The sequence below is a fragment of the Sapajus apella genome, unplaced genomic scaffold, assembly GCF_009761245.1.
Source record: "Sapajus apella isolate SASKATOON/1434 unplaced genomic scaffold, GSC_monkey_1.0 scaffold15, whole genome shotgun sequence".
In the NCBI taxonomy this organism is placed as follows: Eukaryota; Metazoa; Chordata; class Mammalia; order Primates; family Cebidae; genus Sapajus; species Sapajus apella.
Genome location: NW_022436955.1, coordinates 11,698,083 through 11,719,875, shown reverse-complemented (window position 1 = coordinate 11,719,875; position 21,793 = coordinate 11,698,083). Strand labels below are relative to the sequence as shown.

The 21,793-nt window shown below is 39.2% G+C and overlaps 1 protein-coding gene across 4 annotated transcripts in view; it reads right to left on the bottom strand.

Annotated features, from left to right (window-relative positions):
• The window catches only part of NFATC3 (nuclear factor of activated T cells 3), a 163,435-nt gene that overhangs the window by 103,264 nt on the left and 38,378 nt on the right, over positions 1-21,793 (bottom strand). For all 4 annotated transcript variants that reach the window (XM_032283805.1, XM_032283804.1, XM_032283806.1 and 1 more), the window contains exons 2-3: positions 11,899-13,033; positions 8,413-8,575 (exon numbers count right to left, since the gene is read on the bottom strand). In XM_032283805.1, coding sequence (XP_032139696.1) covers positions 8,413-8,575; positions 11,899-13,033 — 1,298 coding nt within the window. The remainder of the gene's footprint in view (positions 1-8,412; positions 8,576-11,898; positions 13,034-21,793) is intronic.

Here is a 21,793-nt window from a genome sequence, read left to right as displayed (position 1 = left end):
TAAATAAAAGGTCTAGAAAGAAAGGTTAACTTACTTGGCCAAGAATACAGTAAAACCCAGGATTCAACCTAACAGTCTGGGTCTAGAGCCCATATTAGTGACTTAGCCATGATTTATTCCTGTGTGGAGCATGTGGCAAAGAAGGCAAGCTAACCACCAAAGATTTAAGTATAGAGTTCTACATTATACTAGATAATACAGAGTTTTCCTGAGGAAAGGCTGCCCGCCCTCCCACCTCCTGGGACTACTTTTCCTGGTACTTCTGCATTTAAGTAGGGCCATGTGACTAGTTCTGGCCAAAAATCGTAAGTGGTGATAATTGATAGTAATTTCCAGGTTAGCGTAGTTAAGTATCTTGAGTGCTTTCCTTATACCTTCTGCTTTCCCAGGGACAGTAGAAGCTGTGCATCAAAGACAGCATCAAAAGATGAACATATCTTGGATTCCTGAATAACAATTTGAAAGAAAATGCAAAACAAACTTTTTTTTTGCGGGGTGGGGTCTTAAGCCACGGAGTTTTGGGGATTAAATTAGTTATCGTAGTTAGGCTACCGTGATTAATCCAAGGAAGGAGAGCTTGACCTGTAATAATAGTAAACAAGCATTAAGAGTTTTATCAGGGGCCAGGCACGGTGGCTTACACTTATAAATTCCCAGCAATTTGGGAATCTAAGCGGGGGGTGGTGCATCACTTGAGGTCAGGAGTTCGAGACTAGCCTGGCCAACACGATGAAACCCCATCTCTACTAAAAATACAAAAATTAGCTGGATGTGTTGGCAGGTACCTATAATCCCAGCTACTTGGGAGGTTGAAGCAGGAGAATCATTTAAACACAGGAGGCGGGGTTGCAGTCGACTAAGATTGCATTACTGTACGTTAGCCTGGGCAACAGAGCGAGGCTCCGTCTCAAGGGAAAAAAAAAAATTTTTCAACAGGGGCTATAAAGGTAGTAGAAAGAGCATCTGACTTTTAGTCAAAGACCAGACTTTCTAAAAGAGTTTATCTGGAGAATTAAATAACATGAAAGTGCTTTAGAAAAGGAAACATACTAAGAAATTATGAGATAACTACAGTGTAAGAAGAAACATTCTACAACGGAAAGAGAAACAGCAGAGTCAAAAGACCTGGGCTTAAGATCTCTCTGCCAATTATAATATACATACCCTCAGGTGACCTGTAAAATGTACAGTCATGAGCTACGCACAGTGACAGACCATATATAATAGTGGTCCCAAATATCTTACACCAATAAGTGAAGAACAGTACAAAAAAAAAAGAGAAAAGGAAAAAAAAAATAGTGGTCTCATAGGTAACAATGGAGCTGAAAAATTCCTATTGCCTAGTGACATCTTGATGTTCCTGACCCTATGAAGGCCTAGGCTAATGTGTGTTTGTGTCAGCATTTTTAACAAAAAAGTTTTAAAAGTAAAAAAAATTTAAAAATTTTGAACATAGAAAAAAGCTTATGGAATAAGGATATAAAGAAATAAAATACCTTTGTAGAGCCATCCAGTATGTCCGTATTTTAAGCTAAGTGCTATTACAAAAGACAAAAGATTTTTTAAAAATTCACAACTTATAAAAAAATTCTCCTGCCTCATCCCCCCGAGTAGCTGAGATTACAGGCACGTGCCATCATGCCCAGCTAATTTTTTTATTTTTAGTAGAGACAGGGTTCTGCCATGTTGGCCAGGCTGGTCTCGAACTCCTGGACTCAAGTGATCCACCTGCCTCCTCGGCCTTCCACTGTGCCCCGCCACAATAAATTTTTGTTAACTATATTCACCCTACAGTGCTACACAAGACTTATTCTTCCTCTCTAGCTATAATTTTGTATCCATTGACCAACTTTTCCCCATCCTTACCTCCAGCAACCCTTTCTCAGCCTCTGATAACCAAAATTCTGTTTCTGTGAGCTCAAATTTTTTAGCCCCTTCGTATAAGTGAGAACATGCGTTATTTACCTTTCTGTGCGTGACTTATTTCATTTATTATAATGTCCTCCAGGTTCATCCATGTTGCCGCAAATGACAGGATTTCATTCTTTTTTATACCTGAATAGTATTGGACGTGTATATGTCACATTTTCTTTATTCATTCATCAGTTGATGGACATTTAGGTTGATTCCATATCTTGGCTACTGTGATCTCTTCATTTCTCTCTCTTTTTTTTTTGAGACAGAGTCTTGTTCTGTCGCCCAGGCTGGAGTGCAGTGGCACGATCTCGGCTCACTGAAACCTCCACTTCCCGGGTTCAAGCAATTCTCTGCCTTAGCCTCCCAAGAAGCTGGGATTACAGATGCTTGCCACCACGCCCAGCTAATTTTTGCATTTTTAGTAGAGATGGGGTTTCATCATGTTGGCCAGGCTGGTCTTGAACTCCTGATCTTGTGATCTACCCGCCTTGGCCTCCCAAAGTGCTGGAATTACGGGCATAAGCCACGGCGCCCAGTCGATCTCTTCAATATACTGATTTCCTTCCCTGCAGATGAATTCCCAACAGCAGAATTGCTGGATCATATGGTAGTTCTATTTTCAAATTTTTGAGCAACCTTTAGACTGTTTTCCATCATGGCTATACTAATTTACATTCCCACTAGCAGTGTAAAGGATCTTTTATTCTTTTATTCTTGAGGGTTTTACCTTGACTTATTACTCTTTCTGAAGGATGAAAGTATGTGTGGATTAGCAGCTCTGCTATATATTATACCAGAATCTCTTCTACTTCACATTCCTCGGCCTATCCCACCCTCCATCCTCTACTACTAACTCTTTGAAGTTTATTGTGTTCTTCTTTGCTTGTTTGGGTGTTACCAGATTTTTGGCTGTTTCCTCACATCGTACACACATACATTTTGTTTATTTTGTTAGTAATTGGGGGAAGATTGTGATACTACTTCATTTTACTGTCTATCTAAAAGTTATTTTTCTAACATCAAGGAAAAAATAAGCAGTCCACATGAGAGCAGGTCATTTAAAAGAGAAAATGGAACTGACATCTGATTCTATATGCTCCATCATATTTGCAGAGTTGTGCAATGTATGGAACACTACACAGTATATGCCCACTTCTGAGACCACATTTTTTCCCAATAACAGAGGTGGTAGATTTCTCCACTATTCTGAGGATTTTTAATTATCAGAAAGAGACAAAAAGGCATCAGTTATTCCAGACTGGTCTGAGCCTCACACGTAAACATGGTATGTTTAGGTCGGGCAGGGTGGCTCACACTTGTAATCCCAGCACGTAGGGAGACTAAGACAAGAGGACTGCCTGACCCCAGGAGTTCAAGACCAAACTGGGCAACACAGGAAGACCCTGTTTTTTCTTAAAAAAAAAAAAAAAAAAAAAAAAAAAAAAAAAACCTTTTTTTTTTTAAAAAAAAAAAAAAAAAAAAAAAAAAAAAAAGGTACCTTGATTGTGCTCAGTATGTGCTAGCTTGCTTCTTTTAAAAATTTGTTTTGGCTTTTAAAAGTTTAATGCTGGGATTACAGGGTGGCTCATGCCTGTAATCCCAGCATTTTGGAAGGCCAAGGTGGGTGGATCACTCGAGGTCAGGAGTTTGAGACCGGCCTAGAAAACATGGTAAAACCCTGTCTACTAAAATACAAAAAACTAGCCATGTGTGGTGCTGTGTGCCTGCAGTCCTAGCTACTCAGGAGGCTGAGGCAGGAGAATGACTTGAACCCAAGAGGCAGAGGTTGTAGTGAGCCAAGATCAGACCACTGCACTCCAGCCAGGGTAACAGATGAGACTCTGTCTCAAAAAACAAAAACAAATGAAAAAGTTTTGTTGTTGTATAAGAATGTATCGATAAATACTACCAAAGACAATCTATGGATTCAATGCAATCTCTATCAAAATACCAATGACATTTTTCACAGAAATAGAAAAAAAAATACTAAAATTTGAATTGAACCACCAAAGACCCCTAAGAGCCAAAGCTTAACTGAACAAAAAAAACAAAACAAAAAACTGGAGGCATTATACTATTTGTCTTCAAAATATATTACAAAATGACAGTAACCAGAACACCACAGTATTGATATAAAAAGAGACACACAGATTCATGGGACAGAATAGAGAGCACAGAAATAAATTCATGTAGTTACAGCTAACTCATTTTTGACAAAGGTGCTAATAAGAACATACACTGGGGAAAGGATACCCTCTTTGATAAATATGCTGGGAACATGGATATCCACATCCAGAAGAATGAAATTAGACACCCATCTCTCATCATATACAAAAAAAATCAACTCAAAATGGATTAAAGACTTAAATTTAAGATCCAAAACCATAAAACTACTAGAAGAAAACGTTAAGGGAAAAGCTCCATAACATTAATCTAAGCAAAGATTTTATGAGTAATGCTACAAAATCACAGCCAACAAAAATAGAGAAATAGAACTCTATCAACTAAAAAGCTACTGTACAGCAAAGGAAATAATCAACAGAATGAGGAGACAACCTGTAGAATGGGAGAAAATAACTGCAAACTATTCATCAACAAAGGTCTAATAGTAAGAATGTACAAGGTACTCAACTCAACAGCCAAAGAACCCCAAATAATTGAATTTAAAAGTGGACAAAGGATCTGAAAAGACATTTCTCAAAAGAATACATATAAACGGCAAACAGGTATATGAAAAAATGCTCAACATCACTAATCATCAGGGAAATACAAATCAAAACCACAATGAGATATAATTTCAATCCAGTTAGAATGGCTATTTATCAAACGCGAAAAAAGGAAAATTCTGGTGGGAATGAGGAGAAAATTATAATACTGGTACACTGTTATGGTAATGTAAATGAGTATAGCCATTATAGAAAACAGTATGAAGCTTACTCAAAAAATTAAAAATAGAACTACTATATGATCCAGCAATGGGTATATATACAAAAGAAATGAAATCAGTAGATTAAAAAGATATTTATACTCCTACATTTCTTGCAGCATTATTCATAACAGTCAGATATGGAACCAAATTAAGTGTCCATCAATAAGTGAATGGATTTCTAAAATGTGATACACAATGTAATACTATTCCACCACAAGAAAAGAGAAATCAGCCAGGCCTGGCAACTCACACTTTGGGAGGACAAGCCAGGAGGATTACTTGAAGCCAGGAGTTTCAAGACCAGCTTGGACAACAAATCAAGACTCTGTCTCCACGAGAAAATTTGAAAATTAGCCAGATGCAGTGGCATACACCTGCAGTCTCAGCTACTCGGAAAGCTAAGGCAGGAGGATAGCCTGAGCCCAGGAGTTTGAGGCTGCAGTTAGGTATGATCATGCCACTGAACACCAGCCTAAGTAACAGAGCAAGACCCTATCTCTTAAAAAAAGAAGTCGGGGAGGGCCAAGGTGGAAGGATCATTTGAGACCAAGGGTTCAAGAACAGCCTGGGCTACATAGCAAGACCTAAGGTAAGCCAACATTTGAATAACAATTAGAGTCACTTAAGTAAACAACAAAATAAATGGAAAAGAAAACATACACATTTTTCTGGCATGAAGCAAGAATCTCAGAAAGGGAGCATCAAAAGTACTGGCAAAGACTGATAAAGAATATCAACATCCAGACATACTCTGGTTAAGTCAGTCATTTCAAGTATAATGAAATAATTCTTCAAGCAGTAAGTCAGAAAACAAAAAGTCATTTAACAAAAAGAAAACAAAAACTGCTGGTACCAGAAGTTTTAGTCTTCCCTTAAGCAGAGACTCAGCTGTTTTCTCTTTGTTTTTGAAAAGTGCCTTGCTCTGTCACCCAGTCTGGAGTGCAGTGGTGTGATCACAGCTCACTGCAGCCTCAAATTCCTGGGCTCAAATGATCCTTCCACCCCAGTCTCTGAAAGAGGTGGGACTACAGGCGCATGCTACCGCACTTGGCTATTTTTCAAATTTTTTGTAGAAACAGTGTCGCTCTCTGCTGCCCAGACTGGAATGCAGTGGCACAATCACAGCTCACAGCAGCCTCAAACTCCCGGCTCCAGCAATCCTACTGCCTCAGCCTCTGGAGTAGCTGGGACTACAAGTGTGTGCCACAATGCCCAGCTAATTTTATTTGTTGGCCAGTGTGGTCTCAAACTCCTGGCCTCAAGCGATCCTCTCACCTCAGCATCCCAGCTAGCCAAGTCAACTGGATTACAGGCGTGAGCCACAGCACCAGTTCTGCTTTTGTTTTTTAAAGAGACAAGCTGCCCAGGCTGGAGTACAGTGGCTATTTACAGGCACAATCATCATACACTACAGCCCTGAACTCCTCAAGCGATCCTTAAGCATCAGCCTCCCCAGTAGCTGGGACTATAAGCCCACACCATTGTTCCTGGCTCAGTTGTTGTTGTTGTTGTTTAATCTATTAAAATTATTTTTAGAAATTCTGTTTTTTAACGTTGTTTTTTCTTTTGACCACAGCACATGCATCGTTTTTTTCATTAAAGGAAAACTGTTGAAACAAATCATGTACCCTCCCAAAAGACTTGTTTATTTATACACTTGTAAATAATTTGTTTTTTGCTATGAAAACTAAAAGATACAGAAAACTAAGCAACAAATCTGCTTCCTTTATCAAAATGAAATAAACTCATTTAACAACAAAATATGACTCTTATGAACAAAATGGCAACACTCTTATGTTTTGTTTTCCTGGCATTTCTTAAAACAAATCAATTAAAAAACCATCTAAAATGTAAATCTTTATTTGTAAAGAACTATAAAACATGCTCAGATAATAATCATAAAGCATAGCTCATAAAAGAGATGATAGTTCATAAATTTGATTTGTTAAACATCACTTCTGCGTAATTAGTTTTTCCAGTACAGTATTCAATAAATACCATTAACACAAGAGGGAAAAATGTCTATACAGTTCTAAGAGATTGTTATCTACAGTCATTTCTATATTTGAGTATATAAAGACAACAAACACATTTTCAAACATGAAAGAACCCATGGAACATAGAATCCAAAGCCATCCTCACATAAAAAAATTTATTTCATTATTTAATAATGAAATAAATAAAAAAGTAGTAGTGAGCATTAACTCTAACCAGAAATAGAACTAAGGCTAAATAATTGGGGGAGAAGTTAGGGAGGATGTAAATTTGAAAGGAAAAATAGTATAAGCAAGAAAATTCAGGAGGTAGAGTAGAAAAGGGGGAAGAAGTTTAAGAGAGACAATTACCTTACTTTTCAGAGTAGAAGTCAATCCATGCCATTTAAATCTGAAACAATGACTTCAATCTCTCAATAATGTATTTAATCTCTTTTCTTTTAGGATTTTTTTTTTTTTTTTTTTTTGAGACAAGGGCTTGGTCTGTTGCCCAGGCTGGAGTGCAATGGCATGATCATGGCTCACTACAGACAGCCTCAACCTCCCATGCTCAAATGATAGTCCCATCTGAGTCTCCAGAATAGCTGGGACTATAGGCACACACCACCATGCTCAATTAATTTTTGTATGTTAATTTTTAAGAGACTGGGTCTCACTATGTTGTCCAGGCTGGTCTCAAGCAATCCACAAGCCTCACAAATTGCTGGGACTACCGGCGTAATCTCTTTCCTTAAAAAATTCTTTCCTTGGCCGGGCGCAGTGGCTCATGCCTCTAATTCCAGCACTCTGGGAGGCCACATCAGGAAGATCACCTGAGGCTGGGAAGAGGCCAGCCTGACCAACATGAAGAAATCTCATCTCTAAAAATACAAAAAATTAGCCAGGCATGGTAGCACATGCCTGTAATCCCAGCTACTCAGGAGGCTGAGGTAGGAGAATCACTTGAACCTGGAAGGCAGAGGTTGTGGTGAGAGCCCATATCCACCACACTGAACTCCAGCCTAGACAAACAAGAGTAAAACTCTGTCTAAAAAAAAAAAAAAAAAATTCTTGAAGATAAAGGAGAAAAAAAGAAAAAAAAAATCTTTCCTTAAAAAAAAAATCCATTCATTCTTCTAGCTATTAATCCAGTCTTCTGCTAAATATACACACGGAGAATTATCTGGACTGTTAATCAAATGTTAACACTGCCTATTTCTGAGAGGGTTAGATTTTGGGTAATTTGTTGCTTTATTCTTTCATTTTTCTATATTAAATTTTAAATAGGCATATATTTTATTCATAAACATAATATGGCCATCTTTTTTTAAGTCAGAAAAACAGCTATTTGGTCACTGTAATCTTTCCTGAGTCTCCCCCAAAGAAAAATCAGCAGTCCAGGAAAGAACATCTTTTAGCCCAGCAAATATAACTTAGTGCGGAAGTGTAATCATATCAAACAGCCCCCAAAACAACAGAGGCTCTCTAGTTTTGAGTTTTTGTTCCTTGTGCTCTCTAGTACCTAACTGAATAGACTTGTCTTATCATCACTAGCTGTATGGTATCTGCAACACAAGCCCCAAAGTCTCATACCTTCACGACAGGATGTCCCCCAGTGGATGCTTTTACTGCTCCTCGACTACCTTCTGTTTCATAATGGGCTCGATGATGAGTTTTAGGCTGTACTTCTATTTTCAGTTCACATTGTCCAAAATGAGTTGGTAAAGGCCAGTCTAGCGGAGGTAATGAAGATGTGCTACAAACAAAACACACAAAGATGCAGGTCACCAAGCTATTATTGCCAAGCAATGATTCAAATGGCTTCTTTACCAGCACCAACATTTCTTTCTGTGATCTTTGAAACAATGTATTACAAAATAAAACTTCATTTAGTAAGTTATAATTCTGGTTATGGTAAGTTCTTAATAAGTAATTATTTCATCTTTAGGATAAAATCTATTTTATTTCCCAAAGGTGGTATGTGCTTAAAGATAAATAAACTGTAGAAAATAAAAATAAACGCCAGGCGCAGTGGCTCACACTTGTAATCCCAGCACTTTGGGAGGCCAAGACTACCTAAGGTCAGGAGTTTGAGACCAGCCTGGCCAGCATGGTGAAACCCCCGTCTCTACTATAAATACAAAAATTAGCCGGTTTGGTGGCACACGCCTATAAATCCCAGCTACTCGGGAGGCTGAGGCAGGAGAATTGTTTAAGCCTGCAAGATGGAGGTTGCAATGAGCCAAGATCGTGCCACTGCACCCCAGCCTGGCCAACAGAGCAAGACCCTGTCTAACAAAAAAAAAAAAAAAAAAAAGGGAAAAAAAAAAAAGAAAATTTAAAAATCTATCTTATCTTCATTTTGATTTCCCTTTTTTTTAAAAAAAGACAAATTCTAATAATTTGTAAAACTATAAATGTTTCTCAACTATGTGTATGTAATTAACAAAAATAATCAAAAAATAATAATTCAATTTTTTTAAAACTAAGAGGCACATTTCTGTTTATCTGTATCAGTAACTCTCCACATATCCAAATATCTCTCTCTCTCTCTCTGTCAGGATGTCTCTTTCCCTCCCTGGTACACATCTGTGGATGTCAACCTATTGAACTTATCACTTCACACACTTCCTCCCTCCCTCCTTCCCCTACTTCCTCCCTATTGCGCCTTTCCCTGTCTCTCTGAGAAACTGCTTCTGTTCAGCAATATACTGCAAAATGTGAAGCAAAAATCTAATTTCAGTACATGTTTGGTTGGAAAATAGCCCGTCACTCCAGCATCTCTAAATGTTACTTTTCTTAACTTTATCAATAAAACAATTTAAACTGCTTAAAGGCCAAAAAGTTCATTTTGATATATTAACATTAAAAATATGGATTATAAAGAAAAACTTTATATGTTACAGGTCAAATAAAATTTCTAAGTTATTTCATTGTTTCCTTCCACTTCTTCAGCCTAGCTTTAAGTCCAACTCCTGTGAAATTCAAAGATATTAATTTTTATTAGTCTGCAAAATCCAACTTCAACTCTCAGTTACTTCTGTATTTGTTTTGCAGGCTTAAGCAAAACACTAGAAAAATTAAGATAAATTTCAGAAGCAAAGCTATGGGTTCAAAGGTATCTTCATTATCATAATTCTATTTTTCTAAAGATCAGGATTGAGAAATAAAGATTCACACTAATAAAAAAGCATGGGCCAGGTGTGGTGGCTCACGTCTGTAATTCCAGCACTTTGGGAAGCCAAGGCGGGCAGATCACCTGAGGTCAGGAGGTCGAGACCAGCCTGGCCAACATGGCAAAACCCCCTCTCTACTTATACAAAAATTAGCTGGGCATGGTGGTGGGCACCTCTAATCCCAGCTACTCTGGAGACTGTGGCAGGAGAACCTTTTGAACCAGGAAGGTGGAGCTTGCAGTGAGCTGAGACTGTGCCATTACACTCCAGCCTGGGCAACAGAGTGAAACTCTGTCAAGAAAAAAGGAAAGGGGAGGGGGGGAGGAGGGAGAGGGGAGGAAGAGAGAGAGAAAAAGAGGGAGGAAGGGAAGGAGGGAGGGAGGGAGGAGGGAGGGAAGGAGGGAGGGAAGGGAGGAAGGGAGGGAAGAAGGGAGGGAGGGAGGGAGGGAGGAAGGCAGAAAGGAAGGCAGGAAGGCAGGAAGGCAGGAAGGCAGGCAGGAAGGCAGGAAGGCAGGAACGCAGGAAGGCAGGAAGGCAGGAAGGCAGGAAGGCAGGAAGGCAGGAAGGCAGGAAGGCAGGAAGGCGGGAAGGACTGACCACTGGCTAGGTACAGTGGCTCCTGCCTGTAATCCTGGCACTTTGCGAGCTGAGAAGGAGGATTGCTTGAGGCCCAGAGTTTAAGATCAGCCTCAGCAACAAAGCAAGACCCTTTCTCTACAAAAAAAAAAAAAAAATTAAATAATTCAGTGTGGTGGTGCACATCTATAGTCCCAGATACTCAGGAGCCTGAGGTATAAAGACTGCTTGAGTCTGGGAGGTTGAGCCTACAGTGAGCTATGATTGCACCACTGTACTCCAGCCTGGGCAACAGAGCAAGACACTGTCTTGAAAAACAAAACAAAAATCCTAACAGGCACAACTCTATGTGGGAATTCAATACATGAAATTTGTCTTTTCTAATCAATTAAGACTAGATTGATTCTGTAAATGTAATTAATAGGTTGATCTTTTACTTTTTTTTTTTTTTTTTGCTGGGGGGGGGTGCAGACAGGGTCTCACTTTCACCCAGGCTAGAGTGCAGTGGCACGATCTTGGCTCACTGCAGCCTCCATCTCCTATCTCAAGTGATGCTCCTGCCTCAGCCTCCCTAGTACCTGGGACTATATAGGTGTGTGCCACTACCCCTGGTTAATTTTTATATTTTTTGCAGAGACAGGGTTTTGCCATGTCACCCAGGCTGGTCTCAAACTCCTGAGTTCGAGTGATTCACCTGGCAGGGCCTCCCAAAGTGCTCAGATTACAGGCATGAGACACTACGCCTGGCTCCCAAATAGCTTTCTTAGTTATTAAATTCACATTATAATACAACTTTTGCAATAAAGTTTTTTCTTTTTTGGTAGAGACAGGATGGAGTACAATGGCATGATCATGGTTCACTGCATCCTTGAAGTCCTATGCTCAAGCAATCCTCCACCTCAGCCTCCCAAGCAGCTAGGACTACAGGCACACACCAATATGTCTGGTCATTTTTTTTTTTTTTGTAGAGACAGTCTTGCTATGTTGCCAAAGGTGGACTCAAACTCGTGGGCTCAAGCAATCCATCTGCCTCAGCCTCCCAAGTGCTGGGACTACAAAGGATAAGCCTCCAAATCCAGCCAGGATTTTTAAATGTAATTTATTATCATCAATTCATTAGCTATATACTTTTAAAATTATATTTAACCTATCTAAAAATACTTTTAAGATGCAAATAAAAATTAACATTAAGTTATTTGGTAGAAATTTTGAATAGTAAGAGGAGAAATGGTCAAACCATTACATATTTATAATGTCATATATATTGATATGCCACCAATGACCCATAAACATGAAAAATGACCAATAGTCATTTCCATCAACTCACCGAAATATAGGGGTGTGGCCAGGCTTTGGTTTGCTCCAGGTAAAGGGTGAAGGAACTGAAAGAAACTGATCACCAGATGAATCTTTCTTTAAAGGATACTGAGATCCAAGGCCATCATCTACTGAAGTCTCCCGGGATGGTGATAAACTCCCTTGGTCATCTGAACAGAGCTCTAATTTTCCTGGTAGTATGGCAGCTTGATCTTCAGAAGTCTTCCTTGTTTTCAGAGGGATGTCAGTCTCTATACAGTACTGAAATGGAAAAACTGCAGGGCCAAGGCCTGACCCACCATGGACAGAAGCATTGAGCCAGGTATCTTCTGTCACACTTCCCCTGGGGGAGTGACCAGGAGAAGGAACAGGTGAGTGATGGGGTGAAAGGGACCCACCATAACAAACTTCAGCACTGGAGTGCCTCCGTTTCCCACAGGGGGAAGTGGGCCTCGATGAGGGTCCTGAGGCTGGCCTGGGGCTCAGCCAATTCTCATCAGTGATACTGGATCTAGGAGAGTGGCAAGGAGATTGCCTAGGTGATAATGAGTGTCCAAGTCCATACTGTTGATGCCAAGTTTCTTCTCCAGGACAGCCCCCTGGAGAGCCACCAGGAGAAGTCAGAGGGGATCCAAGGGTAAACCGGGCTGCAGCTTCATTCAACTCTGAGTCAACATCATCATAAATATGTGAAAGTGATTCACAAGAAGATGCATCAGAGAACCAGCTCCTAGAAGAGATGCTGCTGGCAGGACTAGGACTAAGAGAAGACTCCCGGTAGGATGGCTCAAGAGGAAGATAGAGATGATCTCTAGAAGGCCTTTCTAAAAATTCCCTTTCTGGGTCATTTATCTGTAGGTCATCTTCATGTGCATCTATTTCTTGATGACAGTTAGGGGAAATAGATGTAATTTGAATACTTGGGCACTCAAAGGGTTTTGGGCCACTTAATGGGATATATTTAGATTCTGGAATCTCACAAGTTCCTTCATAGTTTTTGTGACTTTGGAGCTGAAACGATGGTGACAAAACAGAAGAGTGAGATGGTAATCCATGATGTGGTAAGCAAAGTGGTGTGTTTAGAGTAGATGGAGGTGGATCTACATTAAAGATGTAAATGGATGCACAATCATCTGGCTCAAGATCTATGAGGAAGGCCGAAAAAAAAAAAAAAAAAAAAAAAACCAACAAAACAAGAAATTAGAAAACTCAGATGTATAAATTACTGAATAAGAAAGTTAACAACAATCTTGAGAGAAAAGTGGGTTATAAAATGTACGTCATTAGCTTCACAAAACAGGTGGCATGTGTGTGTTTTTTTTGATGCATCTGATTATTTCTGCAGATATGTATAATTATTACATATAGAACTATATATGTAATTTTTCCTTTTTAGTTCTACATTTTCTAAAAAGATAATCAGGAAACATTATACTCTGAAAAGCTTTTTTTTTTTTTTGAGACAGGGTCTCACTCTGTCACCTAGACTGGAGTGTAATTATGTGATTACAGCTCACTGCAGCCTCAACCTCCCAGGCTCAAGCAATCTTCTCTTTGGCCTCCAGAGTAGCTGGAACACAGGTGCATGCCACACTCTTGGTTACTTTTTATTGTCATTTTTGGTAGAGACAGGGCCTTGCTTTGTTGCCCAGGCTGGGCTCAAGTTATCCCCCCACCTTAGCCTCCCAAAGTGCTGGGATTATAGGTGTGAGAGCCTCTGTGCCTAGCCCAATAAATGTGTTTATTAAAAACAAAAATAAAAATCACATCCATAATTCTAAAAAATATTCATAGAATAACAAAATGATATAATCATATAAATTGGGTTTCATTTGGGATTTGCAGGTTAAAATGGAGTAAAGGAAAAATCAGTCCTTGAAAGTCTATTTTAGTTATATCTATACATACTAGGTTTACTAGCAAAAAGGATTATAGAAACAGGAGACCTAGAATCTAGTATACCTCTGCCATTAATTATGAGCTCTTTATCACATCACTCACCCTCTCAAGGCCTCGTTTTCCTTGCAGTAAAATTTGAGATTTCTCTTTTCTTTAAGGAATTTTTTATGATTAACAGTGAAAACTCTTTTCTTGACATTCATACCATCAAGAACTATCTTAACTGATAGCAGACTAGGTTACAACACCCACATGAAACCACTAGACCCTTTACATCACTAGAAAATAACACATGAGGGCTTTTAATTTATGATCAATCATTAAAATAATCCTCATAAGGACAGAGCTTTTACAATTCATCCCTTTGCAGGAATATTTAACACTAAACAAACCTTGCCAGATTATCTACTGAGAACGTTTGCAGCAGTAACAGTATTTTGCAACTTCAATTTTAGGAAGGAAAAAATAAGCAAACAAACCAAAAATTAGATTAAATTTTTTAAAAAAGAAAACAATTTTAGGAAGGACTGATTATTCATTTCCAAAAAGGCACAAGTACAAAGCCTTCATCCAAGGGGCTGTCTGAACACCTTCACTTTTTCCAAAGAGACTGGAAGATCAAAGATAAAACTCCATAGATAAAACAAACAGAAGTACTTTATCCTCTTCTCAAAAGTACTCAAGAAGACCATATTTCTTTCATTATATTAGTACCCCTAGAAAATAATGTACACTTCTTTAGGCTCCTGATGTTGCTGTCATAGGCAGCAACCTTTAATTAATGTATATCTATAAGTCCTAGGTTTTGGAACTTTTTTTTTTCGAGACAGAGTCTCACACTGTCACCCAGGCTATAGTGCAGTGGTGTGATCTCGGCTCACCACAATCTCTACCTCCTGGGTTCAAGCAATTCTCTTGCCTCAGCCTCCCAAGTAGCTGGGACTACAGGTATATGCTAACATACCCAACTAGTTTTTTTGTATCTTTAGTAGAGATGGGGTTTCACCATGTTGGCCAGGTTGGTCGTGATCTCCTGACCTTGTGATCTGCCTGCCTCAGCCTCCCAAAGTGTTGGGATTACAGGTGTGAGCCACCGTGCTTTTGGAACTTTTAAAATACTCTACAGTAAGTAAACATTTTCACTAAAGAGTTTTTATACATGTATCAAAACAACAAAACAAAACCCTCTAGATTTAAACCTTGGCTCTACCATTTCATAGGTGTATGAATTTGGACAAGTTATTTAACCTGACTGAACTTCAGTTTCCTGGTCATAAAACTGGCAGGAATTGAGTAAGGTATCATCCAAAACGCAAGAGACCATTTTAAGAAAAGCAACTTAACACAATGACTAACATTTAGCAAGAATGCAATACATGTAAATTCTCTTTTCTTCTCCCTTTTAGAATTTAGGATGGGCATATTATATTATACTTTAAACTCTGAAATATTTCCTAATAAATTAAAACATCTGTTTAAGTATACAACTTACTCTCTCACCCCTCCACTTACTGAATCAGGAGAAATAAGAAGTGAGAGCTCCAAAGAAGAAAATCTATATGTGACTGAGACAAAAAGCTGGAAAAACAAACAAACAAAAAAAATACTTAAGTCCACGGCTCTGGATTCCAACACCACAGACTTGACAGCATCCTAGCTCAGAGCAAAGGCAAGATATCCCGGCAGGAGGGCCCTCTGAAGGGGGTTTTGTTACTCTGAAGAAAGTGATGCAAACAAACAGCTTTTATGTATCAACAACAACAAGAACAACAAACCATTAAAGTCAATAACAATAAAAATAATAAAGAATTTATGGGGGGAAGGGGAGTGACTGCTAGTGGGTATTGAGTTTCTTTGGGTGTTAATGATTGACTGTAGAACATATTCAATGTTCTAAAATTGACTACAGTGATGGCTGCACAATTCTGTAAATATACTAAAAAATCAACGAACTGTACATCTTAAATAAGTGAAGTATATATTATATGAATTATATCTTAAGGCTGTCATAAAAACATATAATAAATAGAAAAGCTAATGGGAGAGAAAACCCCATTGACAATAACAAGAAAGATTAAATAATGGTACTGGCCGGGCGCGGTGGCTCAAGCCTGTAATCCCAGCACTTTGGGAGGCCGAGGCGGGTGGATCACGAGGTCAAGAGATCGAGACCATCCTGGTCAACATGGTGAAACCCCGTCTCTACTAAAAATACAAAAAATTAGCTGGGCATGGTGGCGCGTGCCTGTAATCCCAGCTACTCAGGTGGCTGAGGCAGGAGAATTGCCTGAACCCAGGAGGCGGAGGTTGCGGTGAGCCGAGATCACGCCATTGCACTCCAGCCTTGGTAACAAGAGCGAAACTCCGTCTCAAGAAAAAAAATAAATAAATAAAATAATGGTACTAAGAAACATAAAAAACCAATAGCAGGAAAATGTTAAAACACTATTGAGAGACACAAAAGTCAACTTGAACAAACACAAAGATACTGGTTATTCTTTTTTTTAAACTGAAGTTCCTGAGATCTGATTTCTTTTTTTTAAATTGAAGTTCCAAAAATCCGAATATTTGTTGTTTTTAAGACCTTAACATACCACCCAAAAAAAGCCCAGGTCCAGATGGGTTCACAGCCGAATTCTACCCGACATACAAAGAAGAGCTGGTACCATTCCTTCTGAAACTATTCCAAATAATCCAAAAAGAGGGAATCCTCCCCAAATCATTTTATGAGACCAACATCATCCTGATACCAAACCTGGCAGAGACTCAGCAAGAAAAGAAAACTTCAGGCCAATATCCATGATGAACATAGATGCAAAAATCTTCAATAAAATACTGGCAAACCAATTGCAATAGCACATCAAAAAGATTATCCACCATGATCAAGTAGGATTGGCAACAAAAGCCAAAATAGACAAATGGGACCTAATCAAACTCCACAGCTCCTGCACGGCAAAAGCAACAGTCATTAGAGCGAATCGGCAACCAACAGAATGGAAAAAATTTTTTGCAATCTACCCATCTGACAAAGGGCTGATATCCAGAATTTACGAACAACTAAAACAGATTTACAAGAAAAAAACAAGCAAGCCCATTCAAAAGTGGGCGAAGAATATGAACAGACACTTTACAAAAGAAGGCATACATGAGGCCAACAAACATATGAAAAAATGCTCACCATCACTGGTCATTAGAGAAATGCAAATCAAAACCACACTGAGATACCATCTCATGCCAGTTAGAATGGCGATCATTAAAAAATCTGGAGACAACAGATGCTGGAGAGGATGTGGAGAAATAGGAACACTTTTACACTGTTGGTGGGAGTGTAAATTAGTTCAACCACTGTGGGAGACAGTGTGGCGATTCCTCAAGGACCTAGAAATAGGAATTCCATTTGACCCAGCAATCCCGTTACTGGGTATATATCCAAAGGAGTACAAATCGTTCTACTATAAGGACACATGCGCACAAATGTTCACTGCAGCACAGTTTACAATAGCAAAGACCTGGAACCAACCCAAATGCCCATCAATGACAGACTCGACAGGGAAAATGTGGCAGATATACACCATGAAATACTATGCAGCCATCAAAAACGATGAGTTCGTGTCCTTTGTAGAGACACGGATGAACCTGGAAACCATCATTCTCAGCAAACTGACACAAGAACAGAAAATCAAACACCGCATGTTCTCACTCATAGGTGGGTGTTGAACAATGATAACACATGGACACAGGGAGGGGCGCATCACACACTGGGGTCTGTTGAGGGGAAATAGGTGAGGGACAGTGGGAGGTGAGGAGTTGGGGAGAGATAGCATGGGGAGAAATGCCAGATATAGGTGACGGGGAGGAGGGCAGCAAATCACACTGCCATGTGTGTACCTATGCAACAATCTTGCATGTTCTTCACATGCATCCCAAAACCTAAAATGCAATTTTAAAAAAAGACCTTAACATTATAAAGATGATAGTTCTCCCTAAATTGATTTATAAATTCAATATAATCCCAGCAAGAATACCAACAAGCTATTTTCTGAAGTTAGACAAATACTAAAGTTCATATGGAAAATAAAAATCATGCAAGAATAGCCATGAACATAAGGACAACTAGCCCTACCAAGCATGAATACATACTCTGAAGCCTCCAGATAGAAGTGTTACTAGTATAGATAATCTGACCAGTGGAATAACAGAAAGTTCAGAAACAGACCAAGTATAGAGAAATTTCATATACTAATAAAGGTAGCATCTCAAATAAAACGATAGTTGTTTTTATTATATTCACAAAGTTGTACAACCATCACCATTATCTAATTCCATATTTTCATCACCCCCAAAAAATTGCATACCCATTAGCAGTCACTCTCTACTCCGCCTTCAGCTTCTGGCAAACACTAATCTATGTGAAACAGTGAAATCATGCAATTTCATTATGCGCATCCTTTTCCAAATGATTATTTGTACAAATGATTATTCCACTTAAAACTTCTAGGCAACAACTCCTATACCATCACTCATTGTGGCATAACAGAAAATATACATTGTTCTTTGTCCCAGTCCTTGGCACAGAGTTTCTAAAACCCTTGGAATATCCTAAATGATAACATCTTTTGTTATTCATAAAAGTCTCCTTCAACTATACCTGAGTTTATGCTAAAGAAGTGACTATTTTGGCCCCTAGATAGCCACCAATGGCCAATGATTTAATCAATTTTGCCTATGTAATTAAACCTCCATTAAAACTCTTTGAACAGTGGGGTTTTGAAGAGATTCTAGGTTGGTGAATACATAAAGTGCTAGGATGTGGTATGCTCAGAGAGGGCATGGAAGCATGCACATACCCCTTCCCAAACCTTGCCCTATGCATCTCTTCCATTTGGCTGTTCCTGAGTTGCATTCTTTATAAATAACAAGTAAAAGTAATTGTCTTCCTGAGTTTTTGTATTTTTAGTAGAGACAGATTTTACCATGTTGGCCAGACTGGTCTTAATCTCCTGACCTCAAGTGATCTACCTGCCTCAGCCTCCCAAAGTGCTGGGATTATAGGTGTGAGCCACCATGACTGGGCTTTTTTTTTTCTTTTTTTTAGACCAGGTCTCACTGTTATCACCCAGTCTGGAGCGCAGTGATACACTCATAGCTCACTGCTGCCTCAAACTCCTGGGTCAAGCGATCCTCCCATCCCAACCTTTCGAGTAGCTCAGACCACAGGTACATGCCACTACTCCCAGTTAATTTTTTTTTTTTTTAATAGAAACAGGGTCTCATCTTGTTGCCCAGGCTAATTTTGAACTCGTGGGCTCAAGTGATCCACCTGCCCCAGCCTCCCAAAGTGCTGGGATTACAGTTCAACGATGTCTTTCAGAAATGTTTCTTTATTCCACTTTGCCATTTTTGGGGTGCTAACTTTGTGCTGTTCATTTTTAAACCAAATATACCTATTCTGTCTACACTGGAAACAACATGATTCAATTTATTCATTTAACAAAGGTTTTTTGTTTTTTTTTTTTTTAGCAACTACTATATAAGCAAGTATGCTCTGGATACTGAAAACACCATGGTAAACAAAGTCTTTGCTTCATGAAGCTTACATTCTACTAAAATATGTCAGGTAGTGATATTTGCTATAAGAGAAAATAAAACAGTGTAAAAAAATATAGATGACGTGAAGATGTTAATTTAATAGGAAAGTCTGGAAAGGCTTTTCTAATATTTGAGGGAATACAGCAGAAGAATATTAATGTAACTGAACTATACAGAAATTCAGGGGTATAATGCAGGCAGAGAATAATGGTTAAGTGGGAAGGCCTGAGTGGAACACTGTTGAAGTGTACTGTATGAGAAAAAGCAAAGCCAGTGAGACTTGAACTGAGTAAGGGACAGAATGATGAGGGCTGGAGGTGGTCAGGGACAGGCTAGTCAAGTAAGGCCTTTTGAGATGGGAAACCACTAGAGCGTTCTAAACAGACAAGTATCATCATTGTTGATATGTATGATCTAATATAAATTTAGGAGGCTACTGTAATCATCCAGGTGAGAAATGATGAAATACAAGACCTAATCGGTAGTGGGCTATAAAAGTAGAAGTAGCATTAAGAAGTCAGATTTTGGATTCAGGTGGTACTGACAGAACTTGATGACTGGATGTGAAAGAAGTCAAGGGTGGCTGGGCACGGTGGCTCACGCCTGTAATACCAGCACTTTGGGAAGCCAAAGCAGGTGGATCACCTGAGGTCAAGAGTTTGAGACCAGCCTGACTAACATAGTGAAACCCGCCTCAACTAAAAATACAAATTAGCCAAGTGTGGTGGCGCATGCCTGTAATCCCAGCTACTCAGGAGGCTGAGGCAGGACAATCACTTGAGCCCAGGAGGCGGAGGTTGCAGTGAGCTGAGATCGTGCCATTGCACCCCAGCCTGGACAAGGGCAAAACTGTCTCTCAAAAAAAAAAAAAAAAAAAAAAAAAAAAAAAAAAAAAAAAAAAAAAAGTCAAGGATGACACCAAGGTTTAAAGCCTGAACTATTATTAGAAACACAGTATTTCTGAAATTTTCTTAATTTCTGAAATTTCTGAAAGAACAGCAATTACTGAAATAAAGACGATAGAGATAAGAAATCAAAACTTCTACTTTGTATATATTAAATATGATATTCCAGTAAGCTTTCCAAGTGGAAATGCCAAGTAGATATTTGTACATAAGAGCACAAGCAAGCCATGTAAATCTGGGAGTCATTAATGTACACATGACATTTAAAGCCATAAGACCAAAAGATCGCTAAGAAATTAGTACAAGTAGAGAAGAAAGCACACAACTGAGGCACAGGGAACTCCAAAGTTTAGGATCAGGGAGAAAAAGAAGAATGAGTTAAGAGGTTAGAAGAGACATCAGTGAAATAGAAGAACCAAAAGAATGCAGCATCAAAGAAGCCAAGTGAAAAAGGTGCTCATTCATTCACCAGCTATTAATAATGTGATTAATATTTTATAGAAACTGTTCTGGATGGTTGGTACGTAAATAATAAATAAGATACATATGGTCACTGCCCTCATTAAGCATAGTCTCAGTCTCAGGAGAGACTGACAAAAACACAAATTAAAAACGGTAAGGCCAGGTGTGGTGGCTCATGCCTGTAATCCCAGCACTTTGGGAGGCTGAGGCAGGTGGATCACGAGGTCAGGAGATTGAGACCATCCTGGCTAACACGATGAAACCTCGGTCTCTACAAAAAATAAAAAAATTAGCCAGGCGTCGTGGCATGCACATGTACTCCCAGCTCCTTGGGAGGCTGAGGCAGAAGAATCTCTTGAGCCCAGGAGGTGGAGGTTGCGGTGAGCCGAGATCACCCCATTGCACTCCAACCCGGGAAACAAGAGCCAAACGCCGTCTCAAAAAACAATAGTAATGATAAAAAATAAAAATGGTAAGTGCTACTAAGTGTAAAAGAGACTTGCAGAAGGAACTCATTTTACAGAGAAGGCCTTTTTGAGAAGGCAGCATGTAAGCTAAACCTGAAAGATAAATAGGAACCGGCAAGCAAATAAAGGGAATCAGTGGGGGAGGGGAGAGAAGGTGATGATTCCGACACAGGAGAACAGGCTTAAGCAAACAGTCTGAGTCAAATAACACCTTGGTTTCTTGGAGGAATTGTAACATCCAATGTGGCTAGAGTTAACAACTAAAAGAGGAGAGCTAGAAGAACAAGACCTAGAAGAATCGTAGTAAGGAGTTTGGATTTTATTCAAAAAATAATGGAAACCATGTAAGAGTTTTAAAAAGGGGAATGACATGATTTATATTATATTTGAGAACAACCTCAACTGATGTATCTCCAGTACCTACCAAGTAACTCCCCGACATTTATTAGGCCTATAATAAATCATTTGTTCAAGTTGTTGGGGACAGGTGTGGTGGCTCACACCTGCAATCCCAGCACTTTGAGAGGCTGAGGCAGGCAAATGGCTTGAGTTCAGGACTTCGAGACCAGCCTGGACAACGTGG